The 23,172-nt window shown below is 47.8% G+C and overlaps 1 protein-coding gene and 1 long non-coding RNA gene across 10 annotated transcripts in view; one reads left to right on the forward strand and one right to left on the reverse strand.

The window, feature by feature from the left end:
* LAMB1 (laminin subunit beta 1) overlaps window positions 1–22,467 on the reverse strand; it is a 67,470-nt gene extending 45,003 nt beyond the window's left edge. The window contains exons 1-12 of the mRNA XM_059397047.1: window positions 22,369–22,467; window positions 22,104–22,232; window positions 20,815–20,990; window positions 18,174–18,309; window positions 14,914–14,987; window positions 8,460–8,648; window positions 8,308–8,371; window positions 4,412–4,614; window positions 2,066–2,186; window positions 897–1,085; window positions 444–623; window positions 197–309 (exon numbers count right to left, since the gene is read on the reverse strand). Coding sequence (XP_059253030.1) covers window positions 197–309; window positions 444–623; window positions 897–1,085; window positions 2,066–2,186; window positions 4,412–4,614; window positions 8,308–8,371; window positions 8,460–8,648; window positions 14,914–14,987; window positions 18,174–18,309; window positions 20,815–20,990; window positions 22,104–22,140 — 1,482 coding nt within the window. The 5' untranslated portion in view covers window positions 22,141–22,232; window positions 22,369–22,467. The remainder of the gene's footprint in view (window positions 1–196; window positions 310–443; window positions 624–896; window positions 1,086–2,065; window positions 2,187–4,411; window positions 4,615–8,307; window positions 8,372–8,459; window positions 8,649–14,913; window positions 14,988–18,173; window positions 18,310–20,814; window positions 20,991–22,103; window positions 22,233–22,368) is intronic.
* Window positions 19,452–23,172, forward strand: part of LOC132016048 (uncharacterized) — a 54,010-nt gene continuing 50,289 nt past the window's right edge. For 2 of the 9 annotated variants that reach the window (XR_009403873.1, XR_009403875.1), the window contains exon 1: window positions 19,515–19,868. This is a non-coding gene — a long non-coding RNA (uncharacterized LOC132016048). Of the gene's footprint in view, window positions 19,869–23,172 lie in introns of all 9 variants that reach the window. The other 7 variants (XR_009403876.1, XR_009403877.1, XR_009403871.1 and 4 more) reach the window with 6 other exon arrangements.

The raw sequence follows: 23,172 nt of genomic DNA on the forward strand, positions 1-23,172 counted from the left end.
GACTATGAAAGTGGTATTTCACTGTGGTTTTATTTTTCAATTCGATGGTGAGCATCTTGCCAAAATCATGGGTAATTTTTTTGTACATTGTTTGCATCTTCTAATATTTACATAGAGGGACGGCAGACTCTACAACAGACTCTACAACAGGTCCCATACACAAACCACCCACCCCACGTAATTAGGATTCACCTACCAGACACTGGTCACAATGCTGTCCTGTCACAAGACGCTTACAGTAGCAGTAACCTGTCTCAGAATCACAAGGATTCCCGCCAGGAATCGTTCCCAGAGGATTGCAAGCACAAGCTTTCGTAGAGATAAAATGAAGTAAAGAAACACAAACCAAGTGAGTGCCAAGGGGTAGTATGGATTTAGAACTGCACAGTAAAATGGGCATTACGTCCACCAGAACTCCCAGACTTTTTCACAAACGTACTTACATGTACAACCGAACGGGTCTTCAGCACTTAAGCCGTAGAAGCCTTCTTTGCAAATTTCACAGTGTTCTCCCTCCACATGTAATTTACACCGGCACTGACCCGCAATGAGGCCAGTGGAAAAATCCGTGTGACTGTCACAGATTCCCCTGTTCTGAGATCCCGCTGGGTCACAGCTGCATCCTGAGACGAACAAAGGTCACCAGGTAACAATGCATGTGTTGGTACCAACACGTATGTTCCCATTGACCCTCTACACGTCACAGTAGACTAAAGAAGGCAAGACTGCTTCAGCAGGCTACCCCACAATTAAAACAATTAATTATTAATTAATAATTAATTAAAATAAAGCAGAGTCTGACGCTCGCACCAGGAGTCCCAGGAGAAGGATGGTGACCACCCCCCGCCCTGGCTCTCCAAACCGAGAAGACCTCCGTCACGCCCTTCCCCACGCACGTTCACAGAGGTTGGGGTCTCGCACGTCTCTCTCCGGGTGCTGGAAGTAAAACGGCTTGCACTGCTCACAGCTGCGTCCCATCGTGTTGTGCTGGCAGTCGTCACACACCCCTCCGGTGACGTTCCCAGTGGCCAAGTAGACCGCCATGTCGAAGTGACAGGAGCCCGAGTGCCCGTTGCAGTTACACTCTGTGCAACAAGAAGGGCTTTGAAGTCGACCTACCTCTGGAGGATGGGCTTGTGGGGGAGAAGCTCCTTCTGGAAACCAGGGGTGAATTCAGGCAAGATGACAACGGACAATCAGGCGCCAGTGGGGAAGGGCGCGTCCACCTGGTGTGCTGGAAACCTTCCAGGCGTGAGCTTTCTGAAACATGAATCTGCCCTCTTTGGAAGAGAATGGGCTAAAAAGTAAAAACCTTTGGGGAGAATCCCCTTGGTGGCTTATCAACAGAAGACTGCGACCAGGCAGAGGACACCTGTGGGTCCCCCTCGGGGGTAGAACTGGAACGTATCACCCCAGAGGATCTCCGAGGCACTGCCTCTTGGGAAAGCTTGTTTAGGCTGCCAGCTTTAAGGAACGGGTGTGAAGGCCTGCTTCCCTTCTCCCCCATTCCCACCGGCACACCCGACCAGGCTCTTCAGTGAGAATAAAGGTCTGCTAAGCGCACGCTGACCCTCTGCCAGCCCCACGGGCAGTCCCCTTGGTCCCACCCCGCTTTAATATCATATCACTCTCTACTCAGTACCCGCATGGGTGCCGGTCTTCCCAAAATGAAGCTTAACTCAACTTGGCCCTCCTGGGACTCTACACCCTGGCCTCCTCTGCCTCCCCCTGCAACACGACCTCCCATAGGGAGGGGCCATTTCGCATCAGTGACCCATCCTCAGTGCCTAGCAGAGAAGTGCCCACCACATGCCGGCTGAATTAAACCTTGGAATCAGTTCCCCAGTGTAGACTCTGTGTTGGTCCCAAGAACGTCCTTGGGGCCTTGGGCTCTGTGCTGTTCTTATCTGAACTCCATCCCCCTTCCCCACCCCCTTCCCTCCTTCCTGCCCACCCCCAACCCCTCTTTCTTCTTCTTACCTAAACCATCTCAGCTATCACCAAAGGGTTGTACTTACTAACAGGGGTCTGAGTGGATGCAAACTGCCCTCTGACGGAGACTTACTTTTGCAGGCATTGCTGTTTCGACCTTCAGCGGGTCTCCAGGGTAAGTCGTGGTAGAAATCCATGCACTGTTCACAGTTCAAGCCCTTGGTGTTATGCCTGCACATGCAGTGCCCGTGAACCTTGGAAGTCAGAAAAAATGGGAAAGGGCAAAGTAAGAGACAGACTGGGGACTAGATTTTCTCCACAAATGATGGGAGACAGAAACCCCTTTTCCTACTAATCGTCATCTCCAGCTCACCACAGTGAGGATTTGTTTTTATTTTATCCCTTTCCAGTGAGTTCTGTCTTTCTGATGGCTCCAACTCCATCTCTAGGAACACAGTGATGTGTTCTATTATACAACAGATACTCAGGAAATAGTTTATCAAAGTATCGATGAAATGAACCCAGGTGAACAACATCAGTCACTTAAGAATTAAAAAGTAAATAAAACCTAGTTACTTTTTAAAAAAAAATCTATGCCCCAAAAAACCCTATTTTAAGAGAAATCAACAGAAGTTACACTGCAGAACTAAATGTACAAACGCTGTCTGGAAACGACTCACATTACTGCAAGGTTTATGGCTGTGCCACATAGAAGAATGGTTTTTTTGCTTCTTTTGTTTTGATTTTGACTCCCAGCACCGCACTTGTTTTTCCAAATCAAAACAAGATTCAGAATATTAATCACTTACCCCATTCACACTTAACTTTTTGTCTTTAAGAAAGGAAACATAAGATCTCAGGGAAAACAAAAGAAAACAAAACAAATTATTTTGCTGGATGGAGGGCCCAGGATGTGCTCATTGGCATTGTGTCTCCGGCAAGCTCTGCCTAAGCCCCTGAGGCACATAAAAGATAAATGCTTTCAATCTATTAAATACGCGTGTGCACGGGCACCTCACCTAAACACTAGTTTCTATAGAATGGAATTCAGGAACAGGACAGACAGGTCTGCCCTGGACTCACCTTCACAGGAGCGCCAGTGAGCAAGAGAGTAAAATCATCTCCTGACAAGCTGGTTTTACACAGAACCGCCCCCGCCCCCCCCCAAAAGTCCCAAAGCACACACCACAGCACTCTACAGTGTCTGAATCAACAGCACACAGTGCTGAGACCCCTGATAGGGAGGAGACTACAGGACAGGAGCTACACGCCAGATTTGTTATGCTGAACACTAAACACTGCGTACCTAGCATTCTCTGAAAGATATAGCAACGAGATTTTAAGGCTGTGTCCTCCCTTTAGGCTCTGCTAAAAATGCAACTTTATCTACAGGGCAAGTGCTCTAAATGGAGCAAATAGAGAGCAGAAGTTTCAGACGGTTGAATGCACAAATCCTGGACCGTCCCAGATGAGGACTAACAATCTTGGGAAAGCAAACAGCAAGTAACGCAGGCACAATCTTCATCAAGGGAGGCCCAGAGTCGAGTAACAGAAGGAACCCTGGGGCAGGGTCAGGAGAGCTAGACATGAAATTTCCATCTGCAGCTGATTTAGGGCCCTCTGGTGAGCTGTTTAATTCCTGTTCCGTTCTAATAAGGATAGTTGGTGGAGTAAACCCATTTAGCTCCGAAATCCTACGGGTCTGTAAGAATTACCAGTTCACTTCGAAATGGGTAAAATACCCTAACTTTATCCATTTGGCAAATCACCCAAATCCCCAATTTTTAGAAGTACATGAATTGACAACACAGCATAAAAGTGGGAAAAGAATGAAACGAGTAGAAGCATATAAAGAAACAAAGCCCACTGGGTTCTTAAGTCATGTTCTGAGGTTCTGGGTTCAAATGTCCTGGTTCTCTGGGCTGGAGGTCACTTTATGCTTGTGGTGCCTGATCTTCCCTAAAGGAAAGGAAGATGTGATGGCTATTGAGAAAACCTCTTAATCCTTATTGGATTGGCTGGAAAAAAAAAGATCTACTGTAGCAATAGCTTGTTGCAACAATTTCCAAAATTTAATTCTTTGTCTCTGACATGAATAGTCCCAGAAAGTTAACAAAGAGAAAACCAGCTGTCAACCACCATTAAGGCGGAAGGAGCTAAAAGTCAGTCTGGAAAAATAAAACCACAAGAAGCTGTGAAAGGTTTAAGGTAAAACTAGCTTCAAATTGCTTTTTGGGATCATCTGTCCAAAGGAGAAAGCCTGGGGTGCCTGGGTGGCTCAGTCGGTGAGGTGTCTGCCTTTGGCTCAGGGTCCTGGGATCCTGGGGTCCTGGGATTGAGTCTCACGTTGGGCTCCCTGCTGAGCAGGGAGTCTGCTTCTCCCTTTCCCTCTGTGATCTCCACCTCTCTTTCTCAAATAAATAAATGAAATATTAAAAAATAAAATAAAGGAGAAAGCCCCCCCAGAGCGCTTGCTTACCATTCCCTCTACTTCCTCATTCACTCCGTCCACAGGTGCACATTCGCTGGCATGGCCGTAGCAGAAGCAATTTCCTCGAACCACCATATCATACACTGCATAGTAATACTTCTCTCTGATTTCCATTCTGGAATCCAAAAGGTTATCGCCCAAAGTGTGCAGCTTCACAAACTTGATTCTCAAGTTGGTGATTTTTAAGAGATCTACGAGGGTCACCAAGAAGAGGGAAAGTCTGATCAAACAAGCAAGACCTCTTTTGCAAGGATACGACATCTCTTTATAGACAGGCACAACAAATAAAAATCACCCCCTTGTACGGTCTCGAGGGCCGTGCTAGTAAAGCTTGACACCATGGGACAATCTCTGGAAGAAGAAAGGGCTGCTCCCTCTTCACCAGTTTAGAAAGAACATCAGACCATTTCAGGAAGAAGCACGAAGGCAAAGAAATTTAAGAACACGGTGGCACGGCAGCCAGAAACCTCTAGCACACAGTAACCTGAACGATTGCGATGCCATTCGGTATCACGGCAACGTTCATCAGCTCCAACCCAGAGGAGTCCATGCAGGTGGGAAAGGGTTTATCAGCACACTCCAATTCTCTTATTACAAGAGAATAGGATGGAACATTCTTGTGTTCATTTTGGGAGGAAATAAAGTATACCTGAAATTTCCCACCACTTAGATGAAATCCAAGTTGCTAAAATAGATTTAACACTGCGGAAGAACCACGTTCCAGGGACAGAAGATCTCCACCACATTCTGACCCAACGTCACAGTCTCCCACTTTTTTGTCCCGTTTGTCATCCATAGTGTGACATAAGGATAAAGGAGCTCAGTATCAGGAGGTTGGGCAAGTTGATTTTTTCCAAAATAATAAGTTACTTGTGGATCAATTTCTTTTATCTTTTCTTCTCGCTCCTGGGCCTACAGATCTATGCTTATTACAGATGTGGGGCTACCAATTATATTGTAGAGTAACTTGATCAACCAAAAGCCATTCATTCTTCTCCCGCAGTGTTTCCATCAATGGCTAAGCTGCTCTTGCTGAAGTGGATCTGGAAAGACTCATCAGTCCATCAGTCCTCCCCTGTGTAGCCTGAAATTGTCCCTAAGCTTTACTCTCACTGGTGCTGATGCATTCTCGTTTGCCCCACAGGACAAGGCGCTGGCACAGGGCATCAGAGACTCGCGAAGCCCGAACACAATTTTAATGACTTATAATACATGCGCAGCCTACAATGAAGACTATAGAAACAGCTGTGGGTTGAAAGGGACAGTCCATGAGTCCCTGCATTGAACTTAGGCTCTTTGTAAAATCAAAAACGGAACAGAGAAAGCGTGGTACGACTTAGCTGGCTGGAATGTGTGAATGCCAACATTTCCTCCCACACACAGAATGAAGACAAGTATCTACTGACAAGAGGCCCGACGACAAAGCTATAGAACGGCCAGAGTGTTTAGGAGCCCCTGAACCGATCTTTGTGGGAGCCCACGGAAGAGCAAACATGTCCCTTCTTCGCTCTCCCAGCACAGTTACCCACAGCCAAGCCTTGTACATGGACCTGCTGGCGTGGGCAAGACTCGCTTTTGAAGTGAGGCCCCAGGTCTCGACAAGAGGGCCAACCAAAGAGACTTTCCTTGTTCTGTAGAGCACAAAGGCGATCGAGAGCATCAGCAGTTAAAACGGGCGCCTCTCGAACACAGGCAAGATTTTCTGAGGCCATTCAACAACAAAAGACCAGAGAATTATGATGGTGACACGTTCCCCAAGTTTTGCAAATGTCGTCCAAGAAAGAGCGGACCGGGAGTCCTTGTAGGATGCCACAGGGTATGTGCCGCGGACGCCATGTGGACCTTTCTCACAACCGGGTTTTGAGAGCAGGGATGGGATGCCTCCCAGAGCCCACTCAGAAATGGCACAGGGCTGGATGTACCATAGATATTGGTTTTGTAATAGAATGAACAAGCAGATTACAGACCAGAGACGGACTGGGCTGCATGTAAAATTAATTTAAGTGGGGAAACAGCCCTTTTCTGGCTATATTTCCTGGATGTTTTCCATTTTACTCTTGCATGCTTTGCACTGGGAGGCTCTATGGTGCCTTGGGTTCAACTAGGGCCGTCTGCAGCTGGGCACTATCAGTGGAATCAGCCTTTCCTCTCTTCAGTGGCCTACACCTTAGTAGCCGGAGAAGGAGTCTCATCCCCTCACTCTGAGGTACGGGGACCAGGTCCATGCAAGACCCAGGCCATGGCTTGTGGCAACATGAAAAGCAGCAGCTGCTTCAATTCACTGACTACTCTCTGTGGGTCAGGCACATCAGAAGATCGTTTCTAGAACTCATGTTTTCTCCATAATGATGTTCAAATCAGTATTACTATATGTACGTACAGTTGAAAAAACAGATTCTAAAATAAACCAGGTTTAAGCAGATTACTTGCCCCAGGTCCCAGATATCCTGGAACTGGGATCGAAACCCAGGGCTGCCAGACTCCAAACCCCCTTCTTCTAATTAGCGCATATTTTGCCTTCCAAGATGATCAAAATGTAATTCTGTAACAAATGAAGCATGGTTGCTACATGCTAGAAAGCTTCCAAATTTAGATTTAGAATCATAACTTATGGGTTCACGATCTGACTGCCCCTTACGCACATTATTCCAACTCTCTAAGCCTCAGTTTTCTCATCTGTTAAATGGAAATACAAGCGTACTGAGCACGGCTGACACCTGGATTTCCTCCCAGTACTCCTTCTTCTTTCCTTCCTTTGACAAGAAAAGCCTCCGGCAAGAGTGTGAGAGGGCACACGGCCACCTTGCTAGAGGTTTCCCAGTGTGTCTTGAGGTTGGCCACATGAGTAAATTTGGCCAGTGGGACGTGAGCAGCTCCCACGTCATCTGCCCTTCGCTGCCTCCTACCCCATAGGTTGGGTCCAGCTCCAACCTGCTAGGAGTAAAGACTAGGAGACAGAAGGAACCTGGCTGCTCTAGTGGCTAGGGTTGCCAGATGCAGCAATAAGAATACAAGTTGTTCAGTTACATTTGAATCTCAGATAAACAATATTTTGGTCAGTAAAGTCTGTCTTAAATGTGACATGGGACATAGTCACACCAACCATAAATATTGCATGGGATGTCCTTGTACTAGTCACGAATATTCCATGGGATATAATTACTAAAAAACAACTTGCTATTTACCTCCAATTCTGATTTAACTGGGTGTAAGCCTTTATTTTATGTGGTAATCCTACATGTAGCAGATGACCTACCGTTCTTCTCTGGAAAGCCCTCTGGATGATTTGGTAAGAGAGAAATCAACTTCTATCTTATTCAAGCCACTGAATGTTTGGGGACACTCTGTTACAACAGCTTAATCTGTACCCTAATTTATGTATACATATATTATATAATATATACAAATTATATATTATATAACATACACAATATATAACATCTATAAGTTATATATGATATATATTATATATAACATTATAAGTCATATATAAGTTATAATATATAATACATAAGTAATATATAACAAATTATGACTTATGTAATATACAAGTAATATACAAGTTATATATTATATAACATATATATATTTATATACATATATATTATACTGAGCAATAAAATAAGGTATTATTACAACCAGCATAATTGTTTCAGTACTTATGACTTAAATGTTTTACTCTAATCAAAATGTGTTCCCCATCCGGGAGGACTTTGATTCCTGCCAATTTCAAGGGCCTCTGATTGGGTATTGTGGAGATAAAAGGAAAGAAAGAGGGTGGATTCAGCACTGAATGCTTAGATTTGGGGTAACAGTGTTCTGGGTAGGAGTTCTTCCATGATTGCTGTTTTTCCATCAAAGCTTTTATTCGAAAACAAGCTTACTCTGTATCCTTGGACTGTAAGGGTCTTCTATTCTGAAAGCAGGATCTAAAGCACGAAATATCACCTAAAAATAGATACAAGAGTAATGGGTATTTTTGCCATGATCAAAAAGGATTTGTAAGTAGAATGTAAAACAAGAAAAGCAAACAAACCTCTCCTTCGGTTGAGGGTTCAATGTCAGAATAGCGGGAATCACAGATTATATCATCCACTTTCTTCATGGGGCCGGTGGAGATGCCTGGAAACGAGCTCTCGCAGTCATAGGCAAAGTATCTGTACACGCCCCAGGTTCTCCCGAAGTCGGACGATCGTTCTATCAGCATAGCGGCCGGACGGAATGTCTAAAGGTGGGGAACAGAAGGCTTGTTTGATGTTTTCTATTGGTGATCTGTATTTTTTTTTTTTTTTTTAACTCAGATGAACCTATCACTCAGCTGCTCGCCATAAATCCTGCCGGCGTGTGGTTGGTGTCTAGGACTGTGGCAGGATTTCAGAAACTTTAGGCTGGTGCACGGTGGGTCCTCTCGCCGACAAGTGTCGAGCCCTGAAATGCTGCATTTCCTCCCACCCTAACAGAGATCAGTCAGCTGCTTCTCCTTAGAAGCTGACCATAAGCGGGACTTAATAGCTAACACTCTTTGGATGAGTCGGTCAGCACCCATCACAGGACCGGTTAGGTTGCCCGCTTGCTCGGTTTGCTTGTGTAATCGTTCGACAGCTGGGCGCTGACCGCCGCTCGGTACAGACTGTGGTCTGCAGGCTGCAGACGGGCCCAGGAAGCACATTCATTCCATCATTCAAGATACGAAACATCACAGCAGTCTCCTACAGTGTGCTCTGGGAGGACAAGAGGAAGCAAGGACTAACTTGAGAAGCTGCAGAATCCTTCGATTCCCCTCCTCGCTACTCCACTGCCCGAAGAACCAAAAATGGGGACTCAGATACTCGGATGAGAATGTTCATGGCGGCATAGTTCACAGTGGCCCAAAGGCAGAAACGAGCCAAGGACCCATCCAAGACCAATGGATAAACCAAATACGGCATAGACATGCAAGAGAATGTTATTCAGCCATAAAAAAGAAATTCAGATACTCCTACATCATGGATAAACCCCGAAAACATTCTATTCAGTGAAAGAAGCCAGGCACAAAAGGACAGATCCTGTAGGATTCCACGGACAGGAAAGGTCTTGAACTGGCAAGTCTGCAGAGACGGGAAGTAAATTAGAGGTTTCCAGGGGCTGGGGGGAGGGGGCAATGGGGAGTTATTGCTTCATGGGTAGAGTTTATATTTGGGGTGATGAAAAAGTTCTGGAAATAGAGTGGTGATGGTGGCACAACATTGGGAAGCCACCTAGTGGTACTGAATTGTATACTTAAAAAGGTTTAAAATGGCAAATGTTGTTTGATGGATGTTTTCACGCACACAGCACACACACACACACACACACACACACGCACGCACGCGCGCATTCTTTGAATTCTTCAGAGAGAAGTTGGCCTTGAATTGGATCCTGGAAGGGTGAGTGTCTTCCAGGCAGTGGGCGGAGGGGCTGCAGGCGGCAGAAGAGCTTGACCAGGACAGGAGAGGAAGGAACTTGCTGGCCATGTGCAGGCCTTTCCTTTACCTTTATGCCGCAAAAGAGGAGCACCAAAAGACTGGACTGAACAGAATGAAATGATCAGGTTGTACTTTAGAAAAATCATCCTGGGGACAGCTGGGTGGCTCAGTCGGTTAAGCATCTGCCATCAGCTCAGGTCATTATCTTGGGGTCATGGGATCGAGTCCCACATCAGACTCCCTGCTCAGTGGGGAGCCTACTTCTTCCACCCTCTCTGTCTGCCATTGCCCCTGCTTGTGTGCACGCGCGCGCACTCTCGCTCTCTCTAATAAATAAATAAAATCTTAAAAAAAAAAAAAAAGAAAAAAAGAAAATTCATCCTGGGGCACAATTATCGGACACAGAAAAACAAGAAACAAAAGAAACCAAGAGATAAGGAAACCAACTGAGAGAAAAAAAGATGAAGGTCTTAACTCAAGCATGATAGTATGGTCGGACAGAAAGGATGCAATTGCTCTGAAAACTTAAGAGAATTTAGTAAAATATATTGGATCACACTTGGTGATCTGTTGTTAGGTTTCAGTGGAAAGGGAGGGAAGGAAAGAAACAGTGGCACCTGAGCTTGGAGAGAGTGTGTGTGTGTGTGTGTGTGCGCGTGCGCGCGTGTGCATGTGTGTGTGTGTGTGTGTGACACTGTGCTAATAGCAAAGCCCAGAAGAGAAGGCAGGCTTTTGGTTTTGGACTAGCTACACATGAGGCATCCACAAGAGGACACCCAGCAGACAACCAGAAATAGCGGTCTGGCACCCAGCTGCACCAACAGAGCTTGAACCATGGATTTGGAAATCACGGTTGGCACTGTTTGGAAATCACGGTATTTGAAACCCCCCAAGGTATGACTTCCCCCCGAAAAGCAAAAGACAAGATAAAAGAGCCAAAGTCATTGTTCCAGAAAAGGCATCAGCACGGGGCTAGCCAAAGCAGGAAAGAGTGGTGCCAGGCAACTGAATTACATCATTGCTTAACCTCCTGTTATGGGCCCAACGGTGTCCTCCCCAAATTCTTATGTTGAAGACCTAACCCCTTGTCCCTCAGAATGTGAATGTATCTGGGTAATTAAAGTAGAATGAAGTCTTACAGTGGGCCCAAATCCCACACGACTGGCATTCTTTATAAGCAGGAGCAATTAGGATAGGGACATGTCCAAAGGAAGACCAAGGGAAGAGAGAAGAAAAACCACCATCTCCAAGCCAAGGAAAGAAAGAAGTCGCAGGAGAATCCAACTCTGTCTACACTTGGATCTTGCCCATAAAGCCTCCACAGCTGTGAGACAAGACACTTCTGGGATTTAAGCTGCCTTACGGAGGCCCCAGGAAACTAACACACCTTCGAGACACACTCTCCTTACACGTGGGAAATGGCGGCTCAGACACGTTCATGGACTTGCCAACTAGAGGCAGAGTTTAGATTCAAATCCAGGCTGAACGAGGCCCAAACCCATCTTTCTGCCTCACTGGCTGACGGCATCACAGCAGACCGACAAGTGGATGTCACGGAGGATGGGACACAAAGGCCAGATTCCTGGAAACTGAGGCAGGATGGAGATTTGGGAGGGTGGAAAGAAGAGATGAGGCACATGGCACCTTCCACTGAGGGGAAACGCGGACGGAGGAGCCAGCCCAGCAAACAGAAGCTGAACAGACCTTCCCTTCTGAATTAAAACCGACGCTTGGGAGAAATCTGGGTGACCACTAATGGGGAGACCAGTCCATTCCCAGACCTCCTTCTGCCTTCCTTAATAATCCTGACAGTCTTTTGCATGGATCAAAGGAGACAAGCGTAATAAAACAGAAGGTCATATTTGGACAGATTCTTTGACTTATTCACTTACTAGTTGCTTGGGTTTTTACTTTTTTACCTGTTCAGGAATATAAGAAAATGGTACTTTATTAAATTCAAGACTACATGACGAAGGAGTTTATATTAAGGGGGGAAAGCCCCAATAACTACCTCAGCCAAGACAAACTCCCCATGAGACCTGCCTCCTGGATGATAACATCTGGGGATAGACCAGCCTAATGTCTCCGGGTCAGAAGGGAGCAGAGAGAAAACGCTGTAAGCCAGTGCTGGCTGTGATTCTTTCTCCCTCCTTTCTGGAAGCTTCTGAGTCCCTAAGGGCCATTGACAGAGCGATCCAATTTCCTGTGGACTCAGGAGGCTGCTGGAACCCAGGAAAACACTGGCATGTTCAGAATGGAGGCCCTTCTACACTCTTCGCTCATTCATCAACCTGCTTGGGGCTCACACTGCGGCACGGCTACCTCTGAATTTCTACTCCATGAAAGAGCTACGATTTTGGCCACATCTGGCTATAGACCAAAGCCCACTATGTATACGTTACAAGAGTTTCGCTGGCTCACAGAACCCAACCCCAAACCCAATCCCCTTAGCAAGCAGCTCTCTCCACAGCAAACCTGTGTTCCTCACCACCACCCGCTACCGTCCTCACTCCGGTCGCCCTACTGCCATGCTCCTGCTTACTCAGCTTGGACATCCAAGAGATCTTGGCTTCATCCTTCTCCTTGCCCTCCTTCTGTTGTTCTGCTTCTCATCCTTCTCCAATTCATGGCTGAACCTTTGATTCCAAAAGGGCCCAACTGAGGACCCCCATGGTAGTGGGCGATAATTCTCAAGGGTAGGAGCAGCAGAGAGAACAGTAGGGCAACAAGGGGAGGTGTGTGATTTGAAAAAGCTCTTCTGGTAGTACTTCCAGGATGTCCTGGATGGCAGGGGCGACTCCCTCCTATGTGAGAGTCAGGCCCGCCTCTGCATGAACCCCAGGAGTCTCCTAGGTGAGCCCCCTCATCAGCACAGACTTCAACGAGGGCCTCCCCATGAGCCCTCGGTGCTCACTGTCCCAGGCCCTCCTCTGCCTCCTCTCTGGCCACCTTCCTTAAATAGTCTCATCTTGTGTCAATGGTTCCCCATTTCCTCCATGGCACACACTCCTCAGCCAAGAGTCCCGGTCCTTCTGACTGTTATCTTCCTTCTCGCCCCGTCACGGCCTGGAGCTCCAGGCAAATCTACGCCCAACGAAACCCGCCCGAACTGTCCACCACCAGCACTTTGCTCTCAGACGCTGTCCTCTGCCAAGAACGCCTTTTCTTCCACCTCCTCCCACTGAGATCCTGCTCACCCTTCCTTGCCCGGGTCAAATGCAGTCCTGATCTCTCTTCATGAAGCTTTCACCCTTAGCCCAGGCTACGAGGAATCTCGCCCTCCTCCATGCTCAGAACGTATATTCTCTGAACTTCTGCTGAGCGCTTAGCACCCTCCGTGACGTAAGTTATTTGCCAGTCCCTGCCCGCCCCCCAACCCTACCAGGGTGGGAAGGTCCTGCAGAAAAGCAACCATAAGATCTTTAAAATCTCCCGCAGGGACTCGGGCACTTTCTTACAAACAGAAGATGGCTGAATTCCTTGACCCGCTTATCCAAGCATCTGAATATATAAAAAATGATTGCATTCCCATTAGAGGCCAGGTAGCAAGACAATGCCTTCTCCCGCAGCGGAGGGCTAGGTCACACAAACCCCCCAGTGCAGGGGTTCTCATTCCTCCCACTTTTCCTTCCAAAGAGGAAGCCGAGGCCCCAGCCGCATGTGCCAGAAAGGGGCAGGGTGGGGATCTACGCCCAAGCCTGTCCAACCCCATGCCTGTTGCTTGTCACACGGGAGCTGGAACCTGCAGGGGGCGTCCTCTCTCACCCACGGCAGCCTGACTGCCTGCACCCATTCCTCACATCTCTTTCCCCGCTTGTTTGACCCTCCGCACTTGCGCGGTTTCATCCCTGGCCCACCGTACTCAGTCAAATGGGTATTTAATGATAGAACATGTACCCCAAGGACCTCTGGGTGTACGCAAACTCAGAACGACCCATGGAGGCACAGATGCCCTTTCTGAAGTAAAAGGTAGGGCCATTGACGGGAATAATGAAAATTCTATTTTAGACATGAAGGTAACGTCTTTGGACATGGCCGAGTTTTACTTCTAATGACCAAGCTGGGCTTGGCCGCAGTTAATGAAGGGAGGAGGCTCGGTGTTGATTTGCTTGGTGAAAGCCCCGACCTCCCCCTGTATCAAGTGTCACAGTGGAAGCCTTCCTGTCCAGCAGCAACAGCATCTCTGGGGGCCCGGGGGGTGAGGATGGCAGGGGATGAGGGGCTCAGGCCTGGGAACCAGCAGTCCACCATCCTTCCCAGTTGTGGTCTGACTTTCATGCCTTTCCATGCCCCTCGGCCTCCCGAAACTTCCACGCAGTTACTCCCTCCCCAGCACCTCTCTTCCTAACCTGAGACGGTGCAGCTCAAGCCCCCCACCAAAAACTAGCCAAAGTGGTTTTAATCTGAGAAGTGGGAGGTAAATTATGGGTTTTATGTGCATCAACGTGTACTTTAAGTCATGAGTAGTCTGTCATTTCCAGGCAGCTGCTTATGAAGAAACAAAGGGACTTTGTCCAGAGAAATTCCCCAGCCCCGGAGTCATTTTACATCTCTAAAAGAAAAAGGATGAGAAAATCCACATTTAAGAAAGCATACGCATTTCTTAAGGAACTGCAGAACTGTTCCCACAAATTTGCAAGCCCTTGAAAACTAAAGATAAAACACTTCCTTTTCAGTTACCAAACTCAGCATTAAAACATCAACACAAGGGATCAGGGATTTACTCTCCAGATGTTTTATTGTGGTTTGGGAGAGAGTCAAAGCTGCCTCTCTCCGTGGGAAAATAAAAAGAGATCTAATTAAAAGTTTACAGTTGAATTACCTTAGAATAGAGGCTCGCTCTCTCCTGCTTGCCACGAAGATAGAGTATTTGTTGAACATAGTAATTTGTGCCCATCTTAAAAAGCTGCTCAATGATCCCAATTTATGGCAACAATAATATTTAAGTTCCCATTTAGGCCGACTCTCAACAGAGAGCCATACCAAAAAGGGAATTACACGGCGCCTCTCCATGTGTCATTTGTGAGAAAGTGACGAATTCCTTACCTTGAAAGTCATTATGAGATGAGTAAAGTGGAATTCTGCTTCCAGATCCAGTTGGATCGTTACATTTTCCACACCTATAGGAGATTTTTGGGAAATAACAAAAAGGAAATAGTAAACAGGGACATCTGTGAACAGTTGGGACTGTTGTCTCAAATTCTCTTTATGCCCCTCACAGAAATCCTCCTTGCCGTCTATCTGAAAGTGAAGCTACAGACAGGAAACCTGCCTTGGCGTAGGAGGTAAAGCGCAAATCAGAAGGCTTTCCCAGTTCTCCACAAACGGTTCCAGAGCTCGACACATGGAATCTGCTGAGCGGAACAAGACATCCGGCAGATTGCCTCTAGTTGCTGTCAAGAAAGGCAGCTTTTGCTTAGGAGAAAGTAAAACATCTCTCAAGGGGAAGGAGGGGGTCACTTCCTGTGCACAGTAGGGGTTCAGCTTGCAGCTTAAAGCAGGGGATCTAAGCCTCCTCCAGGCAAAACACAAATATTCCTTTTTTTAATGCAGCAGCAAAGAAAATAAATAAGAGTCTACCACGCATATTAGTTATGCTCCCATTTAGAAAGAACTATCCCCAACGGGGAAGCCTTTGGATGCATCCCCACCACTGAAAAACAATGCCAGAGACAAAGAGTCCCTCAAATAAATACACCGGCCCAGAACAAATACTAACATCTTCCCTTTGGGGGAAGCCTGAACAAACAAACCAGCCTTCACACCAGGCCCTGAGGGTGGGTCAGTCCCGCGTTAACACACTAAAAAGGCCACTGGAATTCCAGAGATGGAAAGTACCTCCCTCCTCCTTGCCAATACCTCCAGCCCTCCAGGCTGCCTCTTTGCTAAAGGAGACCTTTCCCTGTTTGCTGGGTTGGAGAGAGCTTCAGGGGGTCCACCTTCTATAGCAAAGGAAGTCTTAAAGGCAGGAAGACAGGAATGTGTCAGAATGAATCATGTCACAGGCTGGTATATTTTCAGGAAATCAGTAGGACTTTTGAAATAAACTCTCCCACTGGACAACCGCCAAGCCAGTTGTGGGGGGTGGGGGGGGGTGGTCACTGAAACGGATATGAGTTAGTTGGAATGTTAAAGAAAAACATTATAATCACACTAACCAACCTTATCTAACTTATTAAAAAGGGCCATATTATAAACCGACTCTGGACATTTCGGAGTGGAAGGTGAGCTCAGCTCCCATGTGTCTCTTCTCTCCCTGGCTTTTAAAAACCTGCAGTGTTTGTTCAAAATGAAGAGATAACAAAATAACGTAAAGTGCAAACAAGACTAGGACCCTTTCTGTAACATAAGAACATACGCTGCATTGGGCGCCCTAAAAACACATTCCGTTTTAGATTTAGAACCTGATAACGCATTGCAGTTTTTTTTAATAAGGGAAGAAAAATCCACAGAGAAAAAAAAAAAGGGTGATTCTTTCAAAGCGTGTTTGATTTCTGTCAGACCTAGGGGCAGATCCCCCAGGAAGAGTTCTGAAAAGTAGCTGTGCCCTCCAAGCCTATTTCGATGCCTGAACACCAATAGTTTAAGGCCGCCACCTAAAGCTCCACTTGGATGAAACTCACAGAAAATGGATAAAATCACATCCAGAAAGAACATCTTTAATAATGAGGACACCAAGGAGGGGATGGGGGCAGTAACAACCAATCTGACTTTCTGAAGCCTAGGCATCAGCTAACCTCACTGAATCTCTTGGGACAGAGAACACAAGCGCCTCACCTTGAAAATCCGTCTTTCTGGCCTTTGGCCTCTTGCCCCACGAATGGCAGATATCGGTGAACTCCTGAAGCAACCAAGAAAAACCCTCCCCTCCCCCGGCACTACTGCACACGATGAACAATATTACTGTCTATCAACTTGATACGAAAGTTGAGGTGTCCTTCTAATTGTCCTTTCATGTCACTGGAAGAATGTGGGCAGTCGGGACGCGCTCCTGTTGTTTGGAAGCGGTGCTGTGCTCTTTCAGAAATCCTCCGTGACTGGAGTACAGACTTACAGAAACTTCTCTATCACATTCAACTATCAACCAAGATAACCTCCTGTAAGAATTGGTAAGGCTCTAATGGACGGACACACGTTTTGAGGACGAGACTATCTCAAACTGGTAACCAATGCAGTCCCAATGAATAATCAATCAACTCTCCCCAGAACCCAAGGGTCTTCTGAAAAGCAAGGATAATTTCATAGTCAATGACAAGGAAGTCCAGTAAGGGAGTTCCTCTTTATAGAAAGTTACCTGACAGCAAGCCTCCAAAAGCTTCCCAGGGATAGGGCATATATAAGAGAGAGATCTAGTCAAATCCATATTCTCTATGGCCAAACCAAGGTTAACAGCTTTGAGATCCAGAATTCTCATAATTTTTTGGAAGATCTAATGGTACATTGTTATTGAGAAGACACAGTAACTCTACCTTTATTTCCCAAAGTTCAGCATTCAAGTTTGACACAGATGCAAAACTAATGGGGGATAGTTTCCCAGTGAAATAACATCAAATTTGATGAATTTACTAAACCCAAACCCGGGGCACCTGGGTGGCTCAGTGGGTTAAGTGTCTGCCTTCAGCTCAGGTCATGATCTCAGGGGGGTCCTAGCATCGAGCCCCACATTGGGCTTTCTGCTCAGCAGGGAGCCTGCTTCCCCCTCTTTCTCTGCCTGCCTCTCTGCCTATTTGTGATCTTTCTCTCTGTGTCAAATAAATAAAATACATAAAAAAAAAAATTAAACCCAAACCCCAAGGCAAAGAAAGGAAAAAGGAGCTGGCTTCACATACTCACTAGAGAAATTGAGTGGGGGGTCATATCTAGGTTGACAGAGTCGTTGAAAAATCCATACCTAGTGCTGAGTCACAGTACTATTACTGAATTTTCTTAGAGGGAAGGACGCTGATGGTAGGGGGGCTGCTTTTGCCTTTTCCTTTGGGGTTGATCAAAATGAAAGATGCCATATTTTATGGAAGATTTAGGGCTGTGCAGGGCCTTCCACATCCCCAACAGATACAGCCGCCCCCACAAAGACTCCCCTCAGGATGAGGGCTACGAAATACTCCTTTGGTCTAGCATCAAAGACTTCTTTCTTACAGAAAGTGCATACTTGAGGAAGAAAGATCAGATTTTACCAAGAAAAGTTAGTGCTAGGCAGTAAATCCGCCAAAGGCCATAATTATAGGGCAGACAAACCAATCAAGATTACAAATACCCAGGAGCCTGTAAACTCCTTCCAGGTGACCAATCACACACCAAGCACATACCGTTTTCGGATTGCCACCAAATCTTAAGGCGGTTTGGAGCAAATGTAGTGACCACATTTTCAATGAGATGACTGTCAGGGTTGAGGGTCTCATGATAAGGATCTTGGGAATTGCAGATGAAGCATTTTTTGTCCTCCTGAAAGGAAAGTCAGTTTCATGAGTCTAGGAAGCAATCACACACACACACACACACACATACACACAAAATGCACACACACCACAAATTAAGCCCACAATACAGAAATCAAGCTGACTTGCTTCAAGAAAAATGAATGTCTCAAAATTACTTACATGACACATAATACGCCTTTTACTTTTTAACTTACGGGGTATGCATTACTGCTGAAAATTTCCTCCACGCTTGTAAATTCAAGGTCAGAAGTAAAAGGTGGCATTGTTTCCACAAGCTATTAATTTAATCAAAATGAAATTTCTAGGCATAAGCCTTCATCTCAATGAATAGCTAGAGAAGCTTACTCTTCCAGTAAAATGCAGAAGAGGTATTAAAGAATTTTTGCTGACATAAAGCAAACTGAAAAATGAAAGGGGAGAAAATAAAAAGAACAATGCATTCGGCCTGTTTTTCTAAAACCTACATAAGACAGAGGTCAAGTATTACGCAGATGAATTTAAGAAGCTTTGAGAAATACAGAACCCGTTTTCTCAGCTTCTGCTCTGCCCAAGAATTAGTGGTGGCAGCTTAATCAATGGTGGCAGCTTGCAGACTAACCCAGAAACCGCTCGGAATATTTGGGAAGTGAGGACGAGGCTGTGGTGCTTTGTTATGAGCACTGTACACTGAGACCAACTCAAAGAATGCCAACACGGACCTTCACGAAGCTGAGAATGGCATCGGTAAAGATCCACAAATATCGAACAACACTGAAGCAGGGATAATATTCTGATAAGGACAGTATCAACGAATTGTACTTTTATGTTTGTCCTTATTTAGTTATTAGTTATCCCCTTCCTCCCGAAAGGATTAGGGATGAGCAAAAGGTACTAAGAAAAAGCAAGAGAACAGAAGTCAGGAATTCAATGGGACCCTGGACAAAATACTTAAGATTCCTGCCTCAGTTTTCAGACCCATTAAATGTTTGAGAGAAGTGCACACCCAGGCCCTTTCTTTAGAATCTGCTATCTGTAAAGAGCACTCCACACTTTCATGGCTGATCCCATAATCCAGAGAGTTTGCCTTGACTTGGCTTTGAAGACAAACAATTCAATTCTCATTCTGGTCAAAGCCAGATTCAGAATCTGGTGATTCATTTACAGGATGTCCTCGCCTCCGAGGTAAATGTTAACACAATATTTTAGGTAAGATTTACATGCTAATATTAGAAAAGGTAACATCGACTGCCTTCATTAACCTGTAGCCAAGGAAACTAATACTGGAGAACAATTACCAGAACTCAAAAAAAAGTTTAATTATAGCCACCCTTCTAATCAGGAGGAAGCAGTCTAGACATCTCTGTGTAAACCTGGAAGCAAAGGAGCAGAATCCACTTTACCGCATTCCTTTGGTTTAATTTCTCCAGTCTCCAGAATGGGCTCTCTCCTGGCTTTATAAAAGTGGCTCCATTTTAAGGTCTCTGCGGTGCAAACCACACAACATGGACCTCCTCCCAAAGGGCAGGTATCCAGTCAGGTGGAGGGACCAAAACTGGAGCAGCTGGCTCTGGCACTTGGAAGCAGGTAAGACTAGCTGCCTTTTGCTTGCTTTAGAGGTCAGAAATAACAGGCTACTTAAAAAAAAAAAAATAATAAGCAAAAGGCTTCTGATTCTAGGTAGTTAATTTTGGGACACCTGGGTGGCTCAGTTGGTTAAGTGTCTGCCTTGGGCTCAGGTCATGATCTTGGGGTCTTGGGCCCCCACATGTAGCTCTTTGCTCACCTGGGAGCTTGCTTCTCCTGTCTGCTCTGCCTACCACTACCCTCTGCTTTTCCTCTCTCTCTCTGACAAATAAAATCTTTTAAAAATAATAAAATATATTTTTGACTTTGTAAAAATGTGACCTTTGAAATCTAAGATCCTGGCCCCGTTGTTAGAAGGCACCCAGAAATTTCATTTGGGTCCTTCTCTGTCAGGGTACCATGGCAACCAGGAAATTCTGAAGAAGTATCTAATGGAGGTAGATGGGGAACAACACCACAGGAAAGAAAATCAGGGTCAGTGACTAGAATGACCTTGCAAGGTATCCATCAGTGCTACCATACCCTTTATCCAAGAGAAATGGGAAAAACCCAAGATCACTACCCAGAATAAGAAAAAGAGATAAACTATCTTTTACACATATTCTAAGGAGGACAGATTTTAAATAACCACAAAACGTTAAGCACTCAGGACTTTTTGAAGGCTCAGGGTCAGGATCCGGGGCAGGGACCCGGTTGCCTGCAGTCCTGCCTTTCCATGCTGACTGCGCCCGCAGTGGAGGCGGCAGGAAATGTTTGGCGGATACAACTGTGCAAACGGAGATGGAGCAAAAAAGGGTGAGCAGCCAGTCTAATCCCGGGACTCCCCGACTGGCCGCGCTTCCTATCTGGATAGCTGGCAGGATGTGGAGTCCCCAGGGCCTGGCTCCTGGGTCTCTAGACCGGAGGAGGCGCGCGTAGAGCCGGGAGCTGGGATCTCCGCCCTCACCTGGAGGTGGCTGACAATACAGTATGGCTCAGGCTTGTGCAGCCCGCACGTCGAGGTCACGGAGAGCTTCTGTGCTCGGCCGATGAGAAGGTCACCCGTGGCGGGGTAGCAGCTGCCCTCCGCGCAGCCATAGCTGAATTCGGGTTCTTGAGCGCGCACTTTGGCTCCGTACAGGGCTGTGGAAAAGGGCAGGCGACCCGGGAGGTGGGGGAGTGGGTAGGACACAAGCAGGGAGCGCGCCCAAGCGAAAGGTACAAGAAGGGGCGGGAACAGAGTAGGTTCAGAAGAAAGTAGAATGCACAGAAAAAAGCCCAGTGGAAAGATGAGCGAGGAGGAGGTCGGCACGTGGAGAGGGTTCGGAAAGAGACACGGTATCACGTTGGTCCGGCAGTCCAGAATATCATTCCCGGGAGACCTAGAGACACTCAAGCCCACATAGATCTGCCTTGGGGAAGCAGCTCCAGCCACAAAAGGTAGACGTGCAGACCAGCCACTTCGATGTGCCTGTGCCTGGACCTGAGCGCAGGCAGGCAAGCGGGCAAACATCCATGCGCGCGCCGGTAGCGGGGTGAGTGTATGAACCTCCGTGCACGCGGCAGCCTGTGCATCCTCAGTGTGAAACCGTGTGTGCGTGCGCGTGGAAATGTGTGAGTGTGCGTGCGTGCACCCTCGGAGATCCCGGGAGCTTCTTTGGGGGTGAGGCAGCAGGACTCGCAGGGGGCGCCGCTTTCCCAAGCAAGGGGCGAGTGGACAAGTCCCTGCGGCTTTGGAGTGCCTTCAACGCTTCGTCATTCCAGGGAAGCACCCGGTCCAGCTGTTTCTGGCGCCATCCGGGGGCAAACAGCGATGGTTAATTGAAGCCACATGGCTCCAATCTGTTCCCAGGACTAAGCCTGCGCTCAGCTTGTACGCTTTGCCGGGAAATGGGCTCCAGGGCAGCTCTCGGCGACAAGCTCCCAGCCGACCCCAGAGAGCCTGACCCCCCCATCCCCCCGCAGTGGAGAGACCCACCGTGAACCCGCCGAAGGTGCAAAGCCCGGAGCAGGGGCCGCGGGTCCCCAGTTCTGGTCACAGAGCCCCCAGGTTGCGGGTCCGCAGCGATCCTCGCGCGCAGTCCTCAGCCGCCACCGAGGGCGCTGGCGTTTAATCCCGGGGCACGATTCCCACCCCAGTCCCTCTCCGATCGTCCAGGCGCCCTCGAAGCAGGGTCAAACGCCTTCAGGGGCTTCTTCCCCACCCACGCCTCCTCCCCCCACCCCCTCCCCCCACCACCGCGTCCGAGGAATTACCTAAGAAACTGAAAGCGAACACCTGGAGCAGCCCCATGGCCAGTCCCTGCAGCCGAGGGGACAGCCCCTGCGGAGGACTGGAGAACGCACCGGCCGAGCCGCCTGCCCTTTTCCCCCTCGTCTTCCTTTCTGGAGAAGTAAAGGGAAAAAAAGCAAGTGTTCAGAGTGCAGAGAGGGGCCCTTCCATTTCCTGCCGCTCCCACGGAAGCGGGGAGTCCGAGGGTCGGGAGGGGAGAAAATCGCGCAGCCACTTTGTCCTCCTCACCCGGGCGGTGAGAGCACTCTCCCCGCCGCCGGCAGCCCCGAGCCCAAAGAAGGGAATTAGAAAGTTTAGCCTTGGGAGGAACCGGGGGAGGTGCCTCCGCTCATGCGCACACCGAGAGCAGGGGCTGAGGGGGCGGGCGGCCACCGCCGGGCGAGGAGAGGGTGAGGTCCGGGTCCCACCCTCCCAGGGCGCCTCTTTTGTTTTAAGGCCGCGCCTGCGGTCCCCGCGGGCTCCTGGCTGTCCCGGGTGCGCGGCGCGCGGGGGGCGGGCGGCGTCTGGGCTGGTGGCGGAGGTAGGTGTGGGGATCGCGGCGCGAGGGGGGCCCGGCGGGACCTACCGCGCGCTCGGGCGTTTACATTTGCAGCGAGTGAGTCACGAAAGGGTACCCGGGACCGCAGACTCCCGCCCGAGGGAGAAGGCAGGTTAACCCTTTAGAAAGAGGGTCGACCTGTCAGGTTTGTGGCCCGGAGACAAGGAATCGGCATCCCTGAGCTTGGGCTGGACGCGGTATCTCCAAGGTCTCCACGCGAAGCCGGGAAAACTGCTGCTCACTGGGCTCCCCGGGCGCGCACGTGCATTTATTCGGGACCTGCCTTTAGTCCCTGCCACCCAGGTGGCCACGGCATCGAATTACCCACTTAATTGTTTTTAAAAATCTACTTCTTACCTACTTCCAGGCGATGGCTCTAATTCAGGTAATTTCTCGAATGACACCATTGTTGGTGAGGCTTTTTCCCATGTCATCGTGACAGGGTTGGCTCAACCACGAATGAGACACACTTTGCCATCTCCGCAAAGCGCCAC

The sequence above is a fragment of the Mustela nigripes genome, chromosome 4 (genome assembly GCF_022355385.1).
Source record: "Mustela nigripes isolate SB6536 chromosome 4, MUSNIG.SB6536, whole genome shotgun sequence".
NCBI classification, from domain to species: domain Eukaryota; kingdom Metazoa; phylum Chordata; class Mammalia; order Carnivora; family Mustelidae; genus Mustela; species Mustela nigripes.